The sequence below is a fragment of the Eptatretus burgeri genome, chromosome 4, assembly GCF_056783735.1.
Source record: "Eptatretus burgeri isolate ZD-2024b chromosome 4, Ebu_testis_v1, whole genome shotgun sequence".
NCBI classification, from domain to species: Eukaryota; Metazoa; Chordata; class Myxini; order Myxiniformes; family Myxinidae; genus Eptatretus; species Eptatretus burgeri.
This window is the reverse complement of record NC_140964.1, coordinates 7665728-7685093: the sequence shown is the minus strand read 5'-3', so window position 1 is coordinate 7685093 and position 19366 is coordinate 7665728. Positions and strand designations below refer to the sequence as shown.

Genomic DNA, 19366 nt, shown 5'->3' with positions numbered 1-19366 from the left:
GTCTGTAAAGTAGAAATTGTTAAGTTTTGCTCACTGTACATTGCCTACATATTCGTGATAACTCTGCTCTGTGTCTCCCTTCCCGATTACTGTAAATAAACCCGTTAAATGTTCCAGTTCGTTGTCCATGTTTTCTTCCATTGGCCGAGCATGGTTCGGGCTTGAGAACTAGGAAGGCTGTTTGTGCCGTAAATTGTCATTTGGACCGGCGCAGCTTTGGTAACTCCCGCTCGGTTATGCCGGATCCGAGTCGGTAACAGCAACTCGGTACTGACAAAGCCAGCCGAGGGTGTGGCTTCCCGGGTAGTTAGATGGCGTGAGTACTTAGGTAAATTGGAATAGACAAGTGGACCCTACCTCACGCCGTCAAAATATTGGCAACCACGGTCCTTTAAGCGACGCGTCGACTCCGGAGTTATCCAGGGTGACGACCTTCCATTCCAGGTGTTCGGTGGGAGACGGCTCTACTGCTCCATCTAGCGGTCATCCTCGTCACCGACCCCTGGCCCACAACACTATTTCGCTTCGCCGAAGGAGAGGTTACTGCATTTGGGTCTGTTTGTTTGTTTGTCTGCACAGAACCTTAATGTTTTTAAGTTAAAAGGTTTTGGGTTTTCACCATGTATGAGCGCTTAAATGAGCTATTTACATTCTTTATACTTTAAATAAAGAAAATAACTCCAAAGTAAAAAGAAGAAAGTAGGCCTCAACGTTTCGGGCAGCATGCTCCACAAATCGACAGGAGGAAGTGACTGGAACGAATGAAAGCAGCTTTTACAACAACTCACTCACCATTGGCAGATTATTGTGGGGTGCTGATTGGATAATTATTGTGAGGTGCTGATTGGCTGTTGAATACATGCTACCGATTGGTCAGTACATTTTGCTCATCATAGTCCAATGCCCTCAATGTATTGCAAGCTGTTGTTATAGGTGTGGATTTGTTGATAATGGAGAGCCAGATATCGCTCATGGGTATCCCATTTTCTTGAGAGACTGTGTGGTGTAAATATGTCTCCACGGCTTCTCTGATTCTCCTTGTGTGCCAGTGACTGATGGATGTGATAAGTTTGCTATCTGACCATAATATGTGATGATTATTGGTCTGTGCATGATTGACAATTGCCGATTTTTTTCCCCCTTCCCCTCTTCTATGATATGCCTGATGTTCTTTCAATCTCATGGTGAACGTCCTGGAAGTTTTGGAGCCTTGGTTAAAAGGATGTCAAGGAAAGAAATTGACCGTTGTTGCTCGACTTCCATGGTGAACTTGATGTTGCAATGCTGATTGTTAAGATGCTGAAGAAACATATTGAGATCTATTTTGTCATATTGCCACTTAACAAAGATGTGATCGACATAACGTAGCCAGAGTTTAGGTTGAAATGATGCTGAGAAGAGGGCTGAGCATTCAAATTCTTCCATAAAAAAGGTTTGCCACTATGGGTGAGAGTGGAGAACCCATTGCAGGACCTTCCTTTTGTTGGTAGAATGAATCTCACCATTTGAAAGACGTAGAATTGAGACACATAAGGAGGAGTTCATGAATTTGTTCTGGTGATAAACCGGTACATTCCTTCACGGTGGAGTCTTCTTACTTCCTCCTGTCGAAGGGTGGAGCATGGCTGCCCGAAACGTTGAGGCCTACTTTCTTCTATTTACTTTGGAGTTATTTTCTTTGTTTAAAGTATAAAGAATGTAAATAGCTCATTAAAGAGCTCAAACATGGTGAAAACCCTCAACCTTTTCACTTGTTGTTGGTCCAACATGGAAACTTTGTAACAGTATATCGTGTTTTTCTCCACAACCGCTTGTCGGATTGAGACAAAATTTTCACTGAAGGTGCAGATACTCATGGAGAATGTTTTTATAATTAGGACGTCATAGGTCACGTGGTGTGGCAGCCATTTTGAAAAATGGGAAAACCTTGGACCTCTATCTTTGAAACCGCACTAAGGAAAAAATTGAAACTTGGCATAAGGCAAGTACTCCTCATGAGGAAAAAGTGTCATTTTTAAATGACGTCATTGGTGCCTTCATTATGACGTCATAATTGCATATGTAGAATGCTACATCGAATCAGGATGAAAATTTGAGGGTCATCTCAGGATAAAATGGTCCACAAAAATTTTTCATGACATCATCAGTCACATGATTTGGTAGCCGTATATTGTTTTAAAAAAAAAAAATTTAAACCCCTCTAAAATCTTCTCTGAAGTGGATGAACAGATCGAGGCGAAACTTTACACGTATGACCGCCTGTCCATAAGGAAGAAAAGTTTCACACATAGGACGCCATCGGTCACATGGTTTGGCAGCCATATTGGATTTACCATAAAACCTGTGAAAATCTTCTTCGCCAGAACCGCTGGACAGATCAACGGGAAACTTCACAAAATGTTCCCCAAGCCATGGTTGTACAAGTTTGTTGAGGAATAATTGATAGGTCACATGGTTTGGCAGCCACATTGGATTGAAGAAAAATATTAAATGTTTTCTCTGGAACCGATTCATTAATCGACATGAAACTTCACAATTATGATCTCGTAAGGATCAGGAATACATTATTTAATTTTTAACCTGATTGGACACATGGTCTGGCAACCAGAATTATTTGATTTTTTTGAATCTGGAGTCTTTCTAAAAAAGAAATTTTTTTGAATAAGGCTCACTTGACTGTGCCGAGATGGGTTTCTTCTTCTTGCTTGCTTATGGCAGCCTCGCTGCCGGATCGCTCTCATTTTGTTGGGGCACGACTATGCCGCTCATGTTGTGCCCCTATACGAGTACACTGGTACTCATTTCGCTGACCTCGGAAGGATGACAGGCTGAGTCGACCCCCTGATGTTAATTCAGCAGCCAATGGGGCTCGAACTCAGGACCCGAGAATCCCAAGCCAGCCACTCATACCACTAAACCAACACCAGGCTTACCCTGGATGGGTTTGAGGGTAGAGTAGCAGCTGAAATGCAAATCCTATCCAGGTTCCTCCTGATGACTTCATCTTTGCTTTTTGCTTGTTCAGGTTCCTTCTGATGACTCCAATGCAGGACTGTACCTATTTGGTCTTCCATTTAATTTGAATTGAATTTATTGTAATTCCATTCTAAATTAAATTGAATAATAATTTTTAAAATGTTATGGGTCAGGGTCAGGTGTCCAACTAAAGCACGGTTGCATCAAAGCAGGACATCTTGGTACCCGGTCATCACTGCCAGCAGTGAAAAAAGTGGCAGTTGTAGTTATGTCTCATAATAGTTACGCAACACACCAGTACACAAATGCCACACAAAACTACACAAATGTTGTTGTTGGAGGTGATGCTTTGGTGTAGGCCGTAGGGCGATGTCCAATGGAGATCAAGGGAGTGATCGTCACACTCCACATGTTTCAATTTACCCACAAATCATATCACCTGCCTTCTGGTTGAATGGTTTGCATTGGCGGGAACAATCGTCAGGGTGGCAGATGGATGGTTGTTCTTTATGGATTATGCGGTTTAACCTTATCAGACATAATCCGCGGTGATGCTGACCATAACAGTCAGGAGGTGCGTCTGATGTGCGTTTGTACACGTACACACACGTACACACACGTACACACACGTACACACACGTACACACACGTACACACACGTACACACACACGTACACACACGTACACACACACACACACACACACACACACACACGGCCCATTGCAGTTCACGCCAAAAAAATGCTCCCTTTAATCCATCTACTCAGAAACCCCTTCTCGCATTCCCCTCTCTCCTTTCACACAATTCCAAAGCCTTCATGCAATCCCACTTATTCTCCTTCTCCCACTGTCTGCTTTGCACCTTCACATACTTCCACTCAACCCAATCACTCATGTCTCTCAATTTATTCACCCACTCCCACTTATATCCCTTCTCTCTCTACCTTTTATACCCTATCACCCCATGGCACAAGTTGCAGTATTAAGCTAATGTGATTCAGCAGTGCATGAATGCGTGGATGTCAAGCACACAAACACATGAAATGATCGTTCATGATAATTTCCAATGTCTATGGTTTTCATTTTATAACCAGTAATAGCCTCTACCACCAGGAATAGCGCTACTTGATACACTCACACAATTCAGCCTTGACGACTCAGGCCAATTATGCACAAAAATATTCATTTATTATACAAACTCGCAGAGTACCCACCATACAGGCGATCTTGTTCCAAGTATACAACACGTTCTTCTGACGCATACCTTTATTTGCGCGGTGTATAGGCAACTAACAGCTCTGTATACGCAAAAAAAAAAAAAAAACCCGGGTTTCATGCATGAAACAAAAGCATACCTCCTGCTTAAAATTCAAAACACCTCACTGCACTCGACAACATGAGGACAAGAATACTGTTCTGTAAATGGTGGAGACTTGCAATACCACCGGCAAATATAAAAACACCCTGAAACATAAATGGGGTCATGCTGACCAAATTCAGCAAGTCTGGATATAATCAGCCCAGAACTCTAGAAGGAGTAGCACGAAAAACAAACAAACACACAAACACCGGTCCCTGAATTATAGTGAGGATTGTTCATCCCTTCATTTGGGTGGTGTAGTGGCCAGACCGCCACTTCGATCGCTCCAAAAATATATATTGTTGTGGGCCGGGGTTCGGGTGCGATAAACGACCATCAGGGGGAGCAGTGGAGTCGTCTCCCACCGAACACCCGGAATTTAGATCGTGACTCTTGAATAAGTCTGAAAGGTCACAGGTCACTTCAAGGACCGTGGTCGCCAATATTTTGACGGCGTGAGGTAGGGTCCACTTGTCTATTCCAATTTACCTAAGTACTCACGCCGTCTAACTACCGGGGAAACCACACCCTCAGCCGACTCTGTCCGAACTGAGTCGCATGTACCGACTGGGAGTTACCAGAGCCACGCCGGTCCCAATGACAACTTGCCGGCCCAAACAGCCTCACCAATTCTCAACATGCACCGTGCTGGGCCATTGGAAGAAAGTGACAGACAACGAGCTGGAACATTTAACAAGAGGGTTTATTTATAATAGGGAGGGAGACACAGAGCAGAGTTATCCGAATAAAGAAATGTACAATGAACAAAAGCACTTAACAATTTCTACTTACAGACGGGGCCCACGGACACACACACAATCACCCAAAATAAATGGACCCCGTGGGTTCTTTATTCGGTCCCTCAGCCCAGGAGGGAAAGGCGAGCTGGGGACCAGGGCCTTGTCGGGTACCTCTCCGCCTCATGCGGTCACACCGTACTCCAACCACCACGGTGGGACTCGAACCCACGTTCCAAAATACACGGGGCCGCGACCCCGGCCGCTCGGCCTCCACCACCACGATGAGTCACCGTGAAGGACCGCAGATGAAAAGCCACCACAACCGCAGATGAAAAGCCACCACGACCAAGACCGAGCCAATCACCACGATGACTCCCATACACTGGTCCTGACAACCACTCTCCTCTTCTTGCCAGGTCGGAGGGATTTTTTCCCCTCCCACTCGCCTCCTCATTGGACGAGGTGTTGCCGGGCGTCTCGGAGCCCCCCCCCCCGAAGAGGCTCTGTAGTAGTTCCCGGCACTCTCGCCTCCCATTGACCGGAGCGCCTCAGCTCTGCTCGCCCTTCGCCCATTGGCTGGAGGAAACGCTCCATGCCCTTCCTCGGAGCAGAGCCTCCATCTGAAGTGAATGGAAGCTCCGCCCACGCCTTCAGCCAAAAACACGTGGGCAATGGAGTCGATGGTGCGGAGAGGTGGAGGGGGTTTGTTGTAAAAAAAAAAAAACAACTATAAAGAAACTTCGCAGTGCACACATGTAATTCCCATTCGACAGAAGGATGGGATCCTGCCTATAAACACATACTTAGGCCAAAAAAAAAATGTTGCATTGGCGTAACGGGTCACTGAAAAATAGGGTAGGTCGGTCGGGATCTTTTTTTTTTTTTTTTTTCCTAATAAATCCCTCCCAAAATCTCCCCCGGCTCGAGTACCACCCTTTTTGTCGGCGGGTTCTGTCCGAAACACTTCCGGGTTTTTGCGATCGCGATCGCAATCAACAAGATACTTGAAAACGATAGCAAAACAACAAAAATAGCAATAAAATAGGGTCGGCAAAATTTTTCGATAGCAAAAAAACAAAAAAAAAACGTAGGGTCGGCGGAATTTTTAGGGTCGGGCGGGTTACGCCAATGCAACATTTTTTTTTTTTGGCCTTATCGAGATAACTGAGCTACGGGGACTGCTGTCTATTTGTGTGCAAATGGCTTCCAGATTCGTAACAATACAACACAGCTTACTTCCATGAAGCAAAGACATGCATCCTGCTTACGAACATATATAAAATATCATGGTTATGTAGCTCGGATAATTCAAATTATGAAGATGCCACTTCCAAAGGCTTACGAGAAAAACAACATGGCGGATGCATGATTTTTATTCCGAACAATTGTGGGTGGTGTCAAGCCAGCACTCGAGCCAATGGGTTTGAACTTTGAAGGCTTCATTATGATAAATACAGGGCGATTTATTTGTTTATTTATTTTTAATTCGAGAATGCTAAATAATTCCCATACACGAAAAACTATATCAGTTAGGAACCTAATATTTTGCAAGAACTTAGCCTAATGTTACAGAAAGATGTGACATGAGCCACAAAATTGATTACCTTAAATGAAGTGCTGAAAGTATCCACCACCAAATTGCAGGCGCAAATTCATTCTTCGCAGCATGCTCTCCAACACAGTGTGTAGTGTTTCTTGGGGAACAATGCTGATTGTGTCACTGATTATTGCTGCCTTCCTTGCACTAGAATATGAACAAACAGTGAGCTTGTTGTGATAAACGTCTCAGAGATTTATTTTGGCTCGTTTCCATTCTTACCTGCACTTCATCCACTTCCTCTGGTGTAACAACACTTGACTGGTGCATGTGCCTTTTAACTTTCACGCAGCCTGTTTCTCCTGTTTCATGTCACCGATTTTGGAAGGTAACGTACGACCGTCAAAGCGACTTTTAAATGCAATTTGACATTCCCTAAAGGATGCATTCTTGATGTAATGTTCGACGAGAAGCACAAGTTCTTCGATAGTGAGCGCCAATGCATGACGAAATGAGTGAAAACCGTTAAATGTCGCTGCCGGGTCACGGGATAAATTACGTGATACCTGAAAACTCTCAGGATCATGTTACGTCTCACTGTAACTTTAGGCAACATTTACGCAAAATATTAGGTTCCGAACAGATATAGTTTTTAGTGTATGGGAATTAATTAGGCTTCTCAAAAAATAAAATAATAATAATAATAAATATAAATAACTAAATAATAATAATAATCATAATAAAATCTCCTTGTATAGACAAACATATAAGCGAGGTACCCCTGCTATGCACGGGAGGGTGCTAGACAGCCACTGGACAGCTGGTTCGTGAAGGAGTTGGGGCCAAAAAATAAAAATAATTAATTACTGCAGCCGACCTCAAGAGAAATAAGGTGGGTAATATTTCTATGATGTCACAATGGCGAAACTACAAATGCCAAATCAACGCATGTCACCGGTGGAAACCCTCACATTATTTCCTCATTCTCCTTCAAAACTCAATCTCTCTATATTTGCATTCCAAACAGCATCATTCCAATCACAAACAAGAAAAAGAGCAATCAGAAATTGCAAACCCTCACCAGGACTTCTTTTGAGTGATGCATTTTTGGGGTTTTCAGTTAAATCAAATATGGCAGCCAAACCATGTGACCTATATCATGTGTGTGAACCTTTTGTTTCTCATGGACAGGCGGCCATATTTGTAAAGTTTCGCCTCGATCTGTTCAGCCACTTCAGAGAATAATATTTTTGAAGGCTTTTTTAAATAAATAAAAAACAATATGGCTGCCGAATCATGTGACTAATGACGTCATAATTTATTTTTCTGTGGACCATTTTATCCCAGGATGACCCTAAAGAATTTCCATACTGATCAGATGTGGCGTTCTACGTATGCAATTACGACATAACGAGGGCACCTATGATGCCGTAAAAAAAAAAAGACTCATTCCCCATGATGAGCACTTGCTATCTGCCAAGTTTCAAATTTTTCCTTGGTGCGGTTTCAGAGATACAGAGGTCCAAAGTTTTTCTAATCGGGCTGCCACACCACATGACCTATGACATCATAATTATCATTGAAACATTCGACATGAGGAGTCGCACCAATGGAGAAAATTTCGTCTCAATCCGACAAGCAGTTGCGGAGAAAAACACGAAAGTTCTGTGCAGACAGACAGACAAACAAACAAACGGATCCAAATGCAATACCCTCTCCGAATCATTCGGGAAGGGTCATTAATACTGTTCCATTAATTTTACCAAATATGACTGTCACGGTCCTTGGCGGTTAGGTTAATCCCCCTGACCCAATTGTGGTGGACGGGCGGTGAACAACAAACCAGGCCAGATCGCCGAGCAGTTTTCCCTGGAGGTGAACACGTGATGCTCGGGATTATAGCGCGCCTGGGATGGTTAACGGTTACGACGAACCAGAGGTGTTCACCAGGAGAGTAGCAAAAGGGTTATATACTCAAACCCACAACAGATACAAGCAACAAATAAATACGGGGGGTGGGGGGGTAATGAAAATCAAATATTTACAGTGGTAATAATACGAGTAATAATAAAAACAGAATGTCAAGTAAACTAAATCGAATTTCCTATTTGAGGCGCCTCCGCACTCAGACACAAAAACGGACAAGGGGAAAATAAATAAATAAAAGAAAAATCCTCCCTTTCTCCTGGCACTTAGCTTCGGGTCCAGAAGTGATCTTTTAGGACTTCATGATCGAACCTCGTGGTCTCTCGTGGTGGGAAACACACACGAGGAAATTCGGAGACGGCACTCGACGTCAGGGCTCACGAACCGTGGTGTAGCTTTTTCTCAACGAGCGAATATGCCGACCATTCCTCTCCTGCACCCGGTCTGTTCACAACGATTGCCCACACAAAGAGACGATTTCTGAGACCCCGTGATCAGGCCATGAGGCACGCTCTCCTTCCCTCCTCAGAAACGTACACACTTCACGGCACAGCCGAACCAGTCAATCGCTCGCGTCTTGCTCCAGCACACGGGCAAATTCACAAAGCACAAACATGAGAATCGTGCAGCCAAGCACCCTTAATGACCTTCTCTTCCAACCGCCATCTCCTCACTCACGTCACCGCCAAACCTTCTGACGGCCACCGAGCAATCATAAGCCTCAGGGTGTGGCTTGTTGGCATGAAGCAAGACGGCGGGGTTTCTGTCTGCTCGGTAGCTCAGTTTCTGTTGTTATAAAAACGTAATTCTTGTTATTGCTGGCTTTTAAATGCAAAAACAAAGGAAAAGGTCACAAGGGGTAATCAAATACTGGGACAAATTAGTCTTAGACCCTACCTAATTAACACAGCATCACCCCGGGTGTGGTGACAACTAACACTTAAGCTCACAGTTTCCCTACTTCAGTTACATTGAGATATCTCCTACACGTCCACAAACCAAGCAACTCAATACAATCCGAACTTTCCAAGGAAATTCTTCAATCCACCCCCACAACCGCAACAATATTATGAACAATGGTGAGATAAACGAAGATAAATGCCGTTCTGACGTTACATCCGGGTCAAGAGCAGTTTCATATAGACCAAAACTCAAAATCATAATTGTATTGAGGAATTCATGAAAACTCCTACACACTTTAGGACACTGGCTGGGACCCAAAAGATTCGCACAGAAGGTTTGGTGGGTCTAGCCCCAAAATTATAGTGACTAGCAAATACCACCCATCGCTTCACTAATGAGAACACGGAAGGTGGGGGATAGGGAGGGTGGGGGGGGAGAAAAGGAGGGGGGGAGAGTGAGAAAGCGTGGGGGAAAGGAAGGCAGTGTGATGTGAATGGAAGGTAAGGCAGACATGAGATGGAGCGTTAATTACGATTCATACCATCTTCCATGAAGATGGAAACAAAATAATATCTGAAATCCATTTTTTACCAGTCATACTATAAATACCACCCAGACATGTCTGAAGACAAACACCATCAAGAGAAAAACAGACATGGCCCGGACATGTCCGGAGATAAACAGTGTAAACAGTGCATGGACACAAACTCCGGAGACAGAGACAGAGACAGAGACAGAGACAGAGAGAAAATGTTATGCTTGATAAACACACACACACACACACACACACACACACACACACACACACACACACACACACACACACACACACACACACACACACACACACACACACACACACACACACACACACACACACACGATATTGGCAATTTTTCAGGAATCAGCAGGTTGGAGTCAGTGTGATTACCAAACTACAGTATGTACTGTAAACAACCCCAAAAAAGTTACATTTAAAAAGACGTTTCAGGGAGATGTGCACAAACATTAATATTTATAAACAGCTGAGGTTGATGGGTGGCAAAAAATTTGCTCAGTAATTTAGAAAACACGTTAATAAGGCAAATGGCTCAGAAATCGGGTGTAATTATCAAATATATTTTGCTTTGAAACCCACAAAGAGAAACATTTCACCTTTGTAAAGCAAATCCAACAACCAAATGCTTGAGGAACAAACAAACAGTCACAAGGACAAAGGAAAACCTGATAAAAAACCTCCATAGGATACAGGATGAATATTTGCCACCTTGGCACCAGTAACAGGTATGGCATGCCCACACACCCGCGTGTCCCGAGAGTCCCGAGTACCTCGTGGAGCGTGTACCTCACGGAGAGTCCCGAGAGATCTAAATCTACCCATGTCCCATATGTACCATGTCCCATATGTACCATGTCAGTGTGTGCTGGAGACGTACCTCAACCTTGCATAGCAACTGCTGACTGTACATCCTGATCGGGACACGAACTGTACCGCTGCTGCTAAGTTCAATTCTAGAGATTCATGAAGTTATGGCATGTGCGGAAATGAAATAAACCCACAAACGCTGGCGTCTCCAGGTGTTTATAAGCAATGCAATGTACCCAGCGATTCGTAGCTATGATGACCAGGCATTCGATAATAATATGAGTGAGGAAAGTGGAAAAAAAAATTTTATCGTAAAGAAATCATTGCGACCTGTTCCAAGTCAGGGCATGGTTGAGCAGGCTAAAAAACATGGCGGTTTCAAACCCCAGCGAGGTTACCTAGGATACGCCTTAAGACTCCAGAGAGCGAGGTGACCGACGATGTGCCTGATAAAGGATGTAATTAAAGAAGGCTGTTAATCATCTTCAAAAAGGATATTTTAATTAACCCAAACAACCAATTTACACTCTTGCACTTCCTTGAAATTCCCTCAGTATGCATGAAAAGTTTCAAGCTGCAAGGTTTTATGGTTTTGGAGTTATGGAGGACATACACATACACACATACACACACACTAGTGGAGATTATTGACTCACTTTGTTTTAACATAATAAATGAAGGGTGAATACATTTTCGAGAAAGATAAAGTTGATGTGATCAGTCTGACTATGCATTGGAACACATTCCAACACTGTTGGGAAAAGAATGATTCAAACATAATCCATAAGCTCATTAAATCAATCGCAAATGGAGTAGAGGCAGTTCTCAAGGCAAAAGGTGGTCACACTGATTATTGATTACACGTGAGGACATATTTGATTTTTCCTACAATAATAGGTGTTGTCATAATCGTAAGAGTTCATTGAAATCCCTTGAAAGTGCTTTCGGTTTCACATTACAATGATATATATTATCATTATATATCTGTCACACAGATTAAAATATCTGTCACATTTAATTTAATTTAATCTGTCACACAGATTGTCACATCTGTCACACAGACAGATTTAATCTGTCACACAGATTAAAATATCACGTTTCAATAAATTTCCGATTGGATTCATACTTTTGTACCACAATGTAAATGTGTCAGTTTTTGTTTCCAAACCCCAAGCCATGAACATTATATGAATTGAGGCAAAGTACATATGAGCGTAGTGAGGGGTGGGTGGTAAGGAGGGGGTCAAACGTGGTGGGGAGAGTTCCCCCACCTTTACTTGAGGTGATTAATTATTTTTTGCAATGGTGGAGGGGTAGTGACAATAAAAAATCATGCTGTCTGAGAGCATTTTGAAAGCAACATTTATTTCCCTTTTCCAAACATTTCCATCTGAATTTGTTTCTGACAACACCATCAATGTTTTTATTATTATTATTATTATTATTATTATTATTATTATTATTATTAATAACTGTGCAGACATCAATTTGGGAACATTAATTGAGCGCATTTATTTTGGGCATGTAGTATCAGCCGCTTGGAACCAGCACGTAATCTAAAGGCCTGAAACCGCTGGGCCAATTTCCCCCGAAATTTGCTGCAATGCATTATTATTCCCACGCTTTCGAAGAAAAGCGGGAATATTGTGATTGTCTCCACCATCCGTCCCTCCATCTGTCTTACCCTGTAACTCCTCCCATACCGTTTGAAATAGGAACTTGAAACTTTGGGACATAGTAGATATATGTATGGGGAAGTGCACAATACTTTCGGATTTTTGATATGACCCCTAGGGGCCGGGTCAGAGGGGTTGGAGTCATGGGGGTCGAAATAAAAAAAATTGTCTTATAGCGTTTTTTTAAAGTGTATTTACCATTGTACATGGTAAATTATTTTATAAAGAACTTACGTGGCCCCCATGAGTGACAAACAGTCACAGGTTTTACTGTATTTGTCTAATCGATTATGAATAATTATAATTAATATTATACAGTTCATTCCTATGATTAAATTGATGCACAGTTCTATATTTCTGGACAGTGTTAAATTAATGTTTCATGAAATGTTGACATGCTTGCAATGACTTCTGATTTAGTAAACATAGTAAGTCTTTGGTCATAAAGCACATCAAATAGAAAAGACTAGTCAATCCATTTTGCAAGATAAAATTTCACCTGCCGTTAATGGGACAAAGCAGTGCGCGTGGGAATATGCGATGGTGTGCCATCGACAACGTAGTTCTAGTTTTCACATGTGGAGGGACAACGTCACTATAAAAATTTTCAATTCTTAATCAGTCATACAGAGCCATTAAATAACGGCATCTTCGAGTACCTCAAAATCGGGTATGTTAGGTGACGTATACCCAGCCCTAATCCTAGAATGGCTCGGGCAGTGGCACGTCAGTTCCACGGTTGGGAGCGACGGAGCTTGGACTGCACATGTGCATTCAAAAGTCGATGCTCTGTCCAGAATTTAATACAACATTGCATTTAAAATTGATTTTTATGTATTGAGAATGGAAATGAATGGAGAAATGCCCCACAGCCTCCATGGGATTACACTGAGTCTAACAAGTGGTCACACGATCCTGCATGGCGTTAAAAAAGGAAATGAGGCTATTTGGCCCATCACTGGCGTGTTGAACTCCTGAGTTAATTTTCGCTACAGGTGAAAAACAGCTTGTTTTTTTTGGCCTAAGATGTTTTTCTTCGAGGTATTTCTCAATGTCACCCATTCTTCCTCCAAGTGTCCTTCTATCTTGCTGCTGTCGTGTTTCCTTTGTTTCCCTTCAAAGCATGTGTGTAAGATTTTATTTATGACAATCTTAAGCTAACAACAATCTTCACGTTTTAGTGAAGTTGAAATAACCCAATCTTGATCGGGTAACCCAACTTGAGCGAGTATAACACACATAATCTCCTGATGTTGAATGTTAATGGTAAACAAAGCAACTTGCATAATGTCCAAAGCAACAAATAATAATTTTGAATAAACCGTTTTAATAGTTCATCACTTTTTGCTTTCCCCAACAATAAAAATCATCCATAACAAATTGATACTGTATTACCATTAATAACGGATGTGAAAAATTCACCTGCACCCCACAGCATGGATTCTATGCCGAACCAGCAGCAAAGATGAAACCCCACCCTGCAGAGTCAGGCATTCTGCCTGGGTGGCAAATAGAGTGCCGCTCACGCACACAGACAGAGCTGTTGCCAAGGCTGCTGGTCATGGAAAGGAGAGTTGAGAATGAGGGTGGGGGAGGAGTGGAGGGGGGGCATGTTGAAGTGGACAGAGTACTGTGGCACAGAGGAAGGAGAGCTGTTCTGGCGAAAAACCAGCTGCTTGCGCCATTCTGACGCTGTTATCTGGAATGTGGGTCTGTGCAAGGCCAACAAGTATTGGAGAGGTGAAGGCAAAAAGTTTAATTAAAAGGACAGACCGAGGCTCGTTATTATGAATACTCACACGGTAATGTACAGTTTGTGATCCACTTCAACTGTATCCGAACAAGGGAAATGTCACACAGACTTCAGATAACAGTAGATGAAACAGAACATCGAATCTTGTGAGCAGAACAAGGCAGAATATGCAGTAAGAGATTTCTGGCCAAAGAACATAGTGCAATGCTGCTTGTTTGACAGGACACACTGTGCCAAATACAGTGCAGCAAGACAATATGTATCGACTATATATGCTGTATACATATATATATATATAGATATATACATATATATATATATATACATATATATATATATATATATATATATATATATATATATATATATATATATATATATATATAGTTACGGTTGTGGAAATTCACAAATCACCATTCAGGTTCCCCAGAGGTCAGTTATGTCGATAAGTGTGTGTCCAGGTTAGATTTCCCCACCGATGTATAACAGGCTGTGCATCTATGAGTTAGCCGTTATTCTTTTTCTATCTTAATTTTAAAACAAACAACAAGTCCTCACCAGCATCCCCACAAACAGCATCTCCGCGGACAAGCACGATGGCTTCCTCGGCGGCGGCAGGGTGTTTTCAAACACGGCCACGTTGCGAGAGTGATCTCGAAAACGTCCGCGCATGATGGCAAAATGGATCAAAACGACGAAAGGGGCGGAGCCAGCCGGGGGTGAAGGGTCGAAGGTGAAAGACCAAGCGCCCCCCCCCCGAACCCGATAAAAGGCCGGGCTGAAACGCCGAGAAGTGTGTGGAGAGTTGGGCTGGGCCATTACAGTCCAGAGAGTCAAGCCTGCAGTGGAGTTTGGAGTCCAGTGGAGTTTGGAGTCCGGTGGAGTGTGGAGTCCAGTTCAGAGGAGTCGGTGTGGAGAGCGCCAGAGTTGGTCGAGTTGCAGCCGGAGAGAAGTCGCCAGCCAGCTACATAACGGTCCGAGCGACGCTGAGGAGTGAACGGGCTCTTAAAGAGCATCAACTCAAAAAGAGCAAGGCCCGTTCGCTCCTCTGAAGCATCGTCAACCAGGCCCGATCGACCAGGCCGGACTGCTAGGCCCTGGACCAACCAAGCCGCCGTTACCACAGCTGCCGCTTGGACCACAGGGACATACGGAAGGTCGCCGACGAAAAGACCATCGAGTCACCTCAAGGGTGATGAAAGTAACCTGCACGGCCTCACGGAGCTCCTTCGGTCATCCCAGCTCCGAGGAACATTAAAGGCTTACGAGCCCAGTTCTCTTCTTTCTTTTCTGGGGTTTTTGCATGGAAGTCTGTGGCACCTTATCCTGAAATAGTGAACTGACTAAGTGCATGGTAAATAGATAACGGCTGTAGGTCTTTTTGCTCGTGTCTTGTCCCCTACCCCCATTCACTGCTTACGTGCCTGCGTTGCAAAGAAATGTCCCCTTTGTTTGAATATTCACCTGCTCGTTGCGTCTCTTCCTCCATTGAACTGCCGTAATTGCGTTTGGAATATTAGCTGGTTTTTAACACCGATAAGATAATCGGGTCCGACAGGGCTTGGCGATATAAAACCGCTCGGCAATCGCAAATGGAACGAGCTGCTTAAAGCGACTTGTTTTCGTGCAGGCTCCGTTGAGGTGGAAATCCCCGGCATTTCTGCCTGCGTGAATAATTAGGTACATCGACAATTCGGTGATCAACCCTGTCGCGAGTGGACAGAAGAGTTGGCTGATTTATGGTGTGGTTAACAACACCCGTAGCTGGGTTTCGGCGTTGATCCGAAAAGCTGCGACTGGATTGCCACGTTCGGTGGGCGCGTGTGGCCGCAAATTAGCTAAAGGCGGTTGCCCACACGCCGGACTGGCGAGAATCCATATATATAAATATATATATATATATATATATATATATATATATATATATATATATATATATATATATATATATATATATATATATATATATATATATATATATATATATACATTGAAACGCAAAAGAAACTTAGCACCTTTTAAACCTTTAAATATCAACAATAACACTGCGTGTAGTAAATGTGTGAACTTATTTGTGGACAATAGTGTCCTCACTGTCAGACAAAACGGTCATGGATGGTCACTTGAACCTTCAATGGTCACTTCATAGCACAGCTGTTGAACAGCCGTTTTGACTGTCAGTGATTAGCCACGGGGTATGGGATGATTTTAATGAGCTGCACGTGATGTCTTGATATTGGCTTTAAAAAGGCCAGGGCAAAATGGGCATTTCAATCAACAAGCCACGATTGTCAAGGGATCAACGGCAGTGTGCCTTGGGCATACTGCAAGGTGGATTGAGCTACCGTGAGGTGGCACGTCGCCTTGGCTGTTCACACCAGACGATATCGGCCCTGGTGGACAGAGACACCCTCCACAACTCTGCAGATGACAGACCTCGATCAGGGAGGCCAAGAGTCACCACATCACGGCAGGACAGGCAGATGGTCCTAAGTCAGATGGGTTCAGACATTGAGGACTGAGTGGGACAGAATCCAGAAGCAATCCATCCAAAGACTGGTAGACAGTATGCGCCGACGATGCACTGCCTGTATCCAAAACAATGGTGGCCACACGCTATTGCAAGGGGACTGACATTGCACCCTGTGCTGTTGTGTACTGTAGAATAAACTTATGAGATGGTGTATCTTGGTCAAAAACTTGACACGTCATCAATAAAATGCAAATGCAGTTTCATAAATGCAATCGTTGGTTTGTTTTATTTTGAACTGTTACAATTTTATTACATTTCAAACAAGTGGTAAGTTTCTTTTGCGTTTCAGTGTATATATATATATATATATATATATATATATATATATATATATATATATATATATATATATATATATATATATATATATATATATATATATATATATATATATATATGTGTAGACACATATTGTTACGGATCTGGAAACCATATGCATTCAACATACAGATGTCCCAAAGTCAGTTATGTCGTTAAGTATGTGTGCAGTCAGATCCCCTTCCTTTTGTCTCGTGGGAGAATCAAAGGCATGCGTTGCGATTTCTTTTAGTTCAAGGTTATTACATCTAACAAGCCATCTAACAAACATCCCATCTGCATGACCCCTCGGCCCATCACGATCCACCACCAACCAGCTGCCTTCTCGCACCCTGACGTGCCAAGGCAAGATCTCGCGGTTCCGATTTCTCGGATCCCAAAAATGTTGTAACTCTTTCACGACGACCTTTGCAACATTGATACTGTTGCAAGTCAAGTATGAACCCGCGTGGAAGAGTGGCTGGGGTTTCCTGGCAGGGGCCGTTGCAGCGTTGATACTGTTACTCGTCAAGTATGAACCCGCGTGGAAGAGTGACTGGGGTTTCCTGGCAGGGGCCAAGGCCCCACCCTGGAAGAGTGGGCCGTAGGACCCTGTCCAATCAAAGGCGGACAGCGAGGTGTGTTTCACCAAGGGCCCCTCCCCGTTGAGGGAGGTTGAAAAAGATCCCCGAGCACTCTCTGAGAACAGAGTTTTGGTGGTGTTTTTGGGGTTGTTACAAAGGGGTTATTACCAAGGGGTTGTTATGAAGGTTGTTCGGAGGTTTCCGACGGGGTTGTTGTTGAGCGTGCAGTTCTTTTGAAGCGGAGGGTTGAGCAGAAGGTCGTGAAGGTGGCGAACGTGTCTCTGCTGGCCCTCCACAAGGAAAGGAAAGAGTGACCCCCTGACTTCCCTCCGTGGACCCCACTATTCACCACCCGACCTCCGCCACGAACCACGAATCCCACACGTGCGACTGGGGACCAAACCAACGACCTTTGTCAGGCACCGCATCGTGAAGCACCCCCTTTCTCCGACGGTCAGGTACCCAGCTTGACTCTGACCCCCAGCTCGTCTCTCTCCTCGGCTGCGAGGGTCCAATAAAGAACTCTGGGTTTATTTTCATTTGTGTGTGTCTGCGTGTGGGCCCGTCTTAAAGTGGCTATCGAGTGCAGCCTGTGGCTGCTGGTTGCATCATTGTTTGGGACGCGGCTTTTTGCCGCTGATGCAGTGTCCCCTTACCAGTACACTGGTGCTCATTTTGCCAACCTCGGAAGGATGGCAGGCTGAGTCAACCCCCCGGTGTATTAATTCAGCGGCCCAACGGGGCTTGAACTCAGGATCCTAGGATCCCAAGCCGCCGCCCGAACCACGAAGCCAACACCAGGCTCCGTCTTTAAGTAGAACTGAATAAGTGTTTTTGGATCATTGTAAATATTCCTTGCTTGCATATTCGCGTTAAGTCTTGTTTTGTGTCTTCATTTACTGAAAATAAATCATCACAGAAATGTTCCCAGTCCATTTCTGTCCCTTCTTGCATTGGTCCAGCATGGTTCGGATCTGAGTTTAGGCGGGGTTTTATCCCCGGTAATCGGACAATTGTAGCCGGGACGTCCTCGGCAGGCCTGCTCGAATGCATCTGAGCCGGAAAGGTGGGTGGCAGAGTGGTAGTCGGTAGGTGTAATTTTACCGCTGCCTGTAGAGTGAATCCGATTCGGCCAAGCGTTCCGAGGGTGTGGACCCCTGGTAGCCGAGACCGCGTGGTTACTTCGGTACATTGGATCTAGACAAAATAACTCAATGTCACACGGTCAAGATATTGGCGTTTCACGGTCGGTTAAACGACCCGCCGGCTCACAGAGTTATCAGAGCGACGGCCGACAATTCCGGGGAGTTTGGTGGGAGACGATGCAAGCTTTCCTCGCACACTGGTCGTTCTCGCCACCGGACCCCCGGTCCACAACAAAATATATATATATACACACAAGCAAAAACATACATATATATATATATATATATATATATATATACATATATATATATATATACATACATATATACATATATAGACACACACATACGTATACATAGACATATAATATATATATATATGTACACATATATGTATAAACATATACACACAGATATATATAAAATATATGTAGAAACAGATACATGCAAAAACATATATATATATATATATATATATATATATATATATATATATATATATATATATATATATATATATATATATATATATATATATATACACATATTGTTATGGTTCAAGGAACCGTA

At 43.4% G+C, this 19366-nt stretch overlaps 1 protein-coding gene across 4 annotated transcripts in view; it reads right to left on the bottom strand.

Moving 5' to 3' along the window:
* LOC147027425 (mediator of RNA polymerase II transcription subunit 13-like) overlaps window positions 1-19366 on the bottom strand; it is a 197126-nt gene that overhangs the window by 167683 nt on the left and 10077 nt on the right. Inside the window, exon 1 of one of the 4 annotated variants that reach the window (XM_085876797.1) lies at window positions 13907-14007. The exons of the other annotated variants lie outside the window; for them this stretch is intronic. Within the exon in view, the coding sequence (XP_085732923.1) occupies window positions 13907-13922 (16 nt within the window). The 5' untranslated portion in view covers window positions 13923-14007. Of the gene's footprint in view, window positions 1-13906; window positions 14008-19366 lie in introns of those variants that run through there. 4 annotated transcript variants of the gene reach the window in all.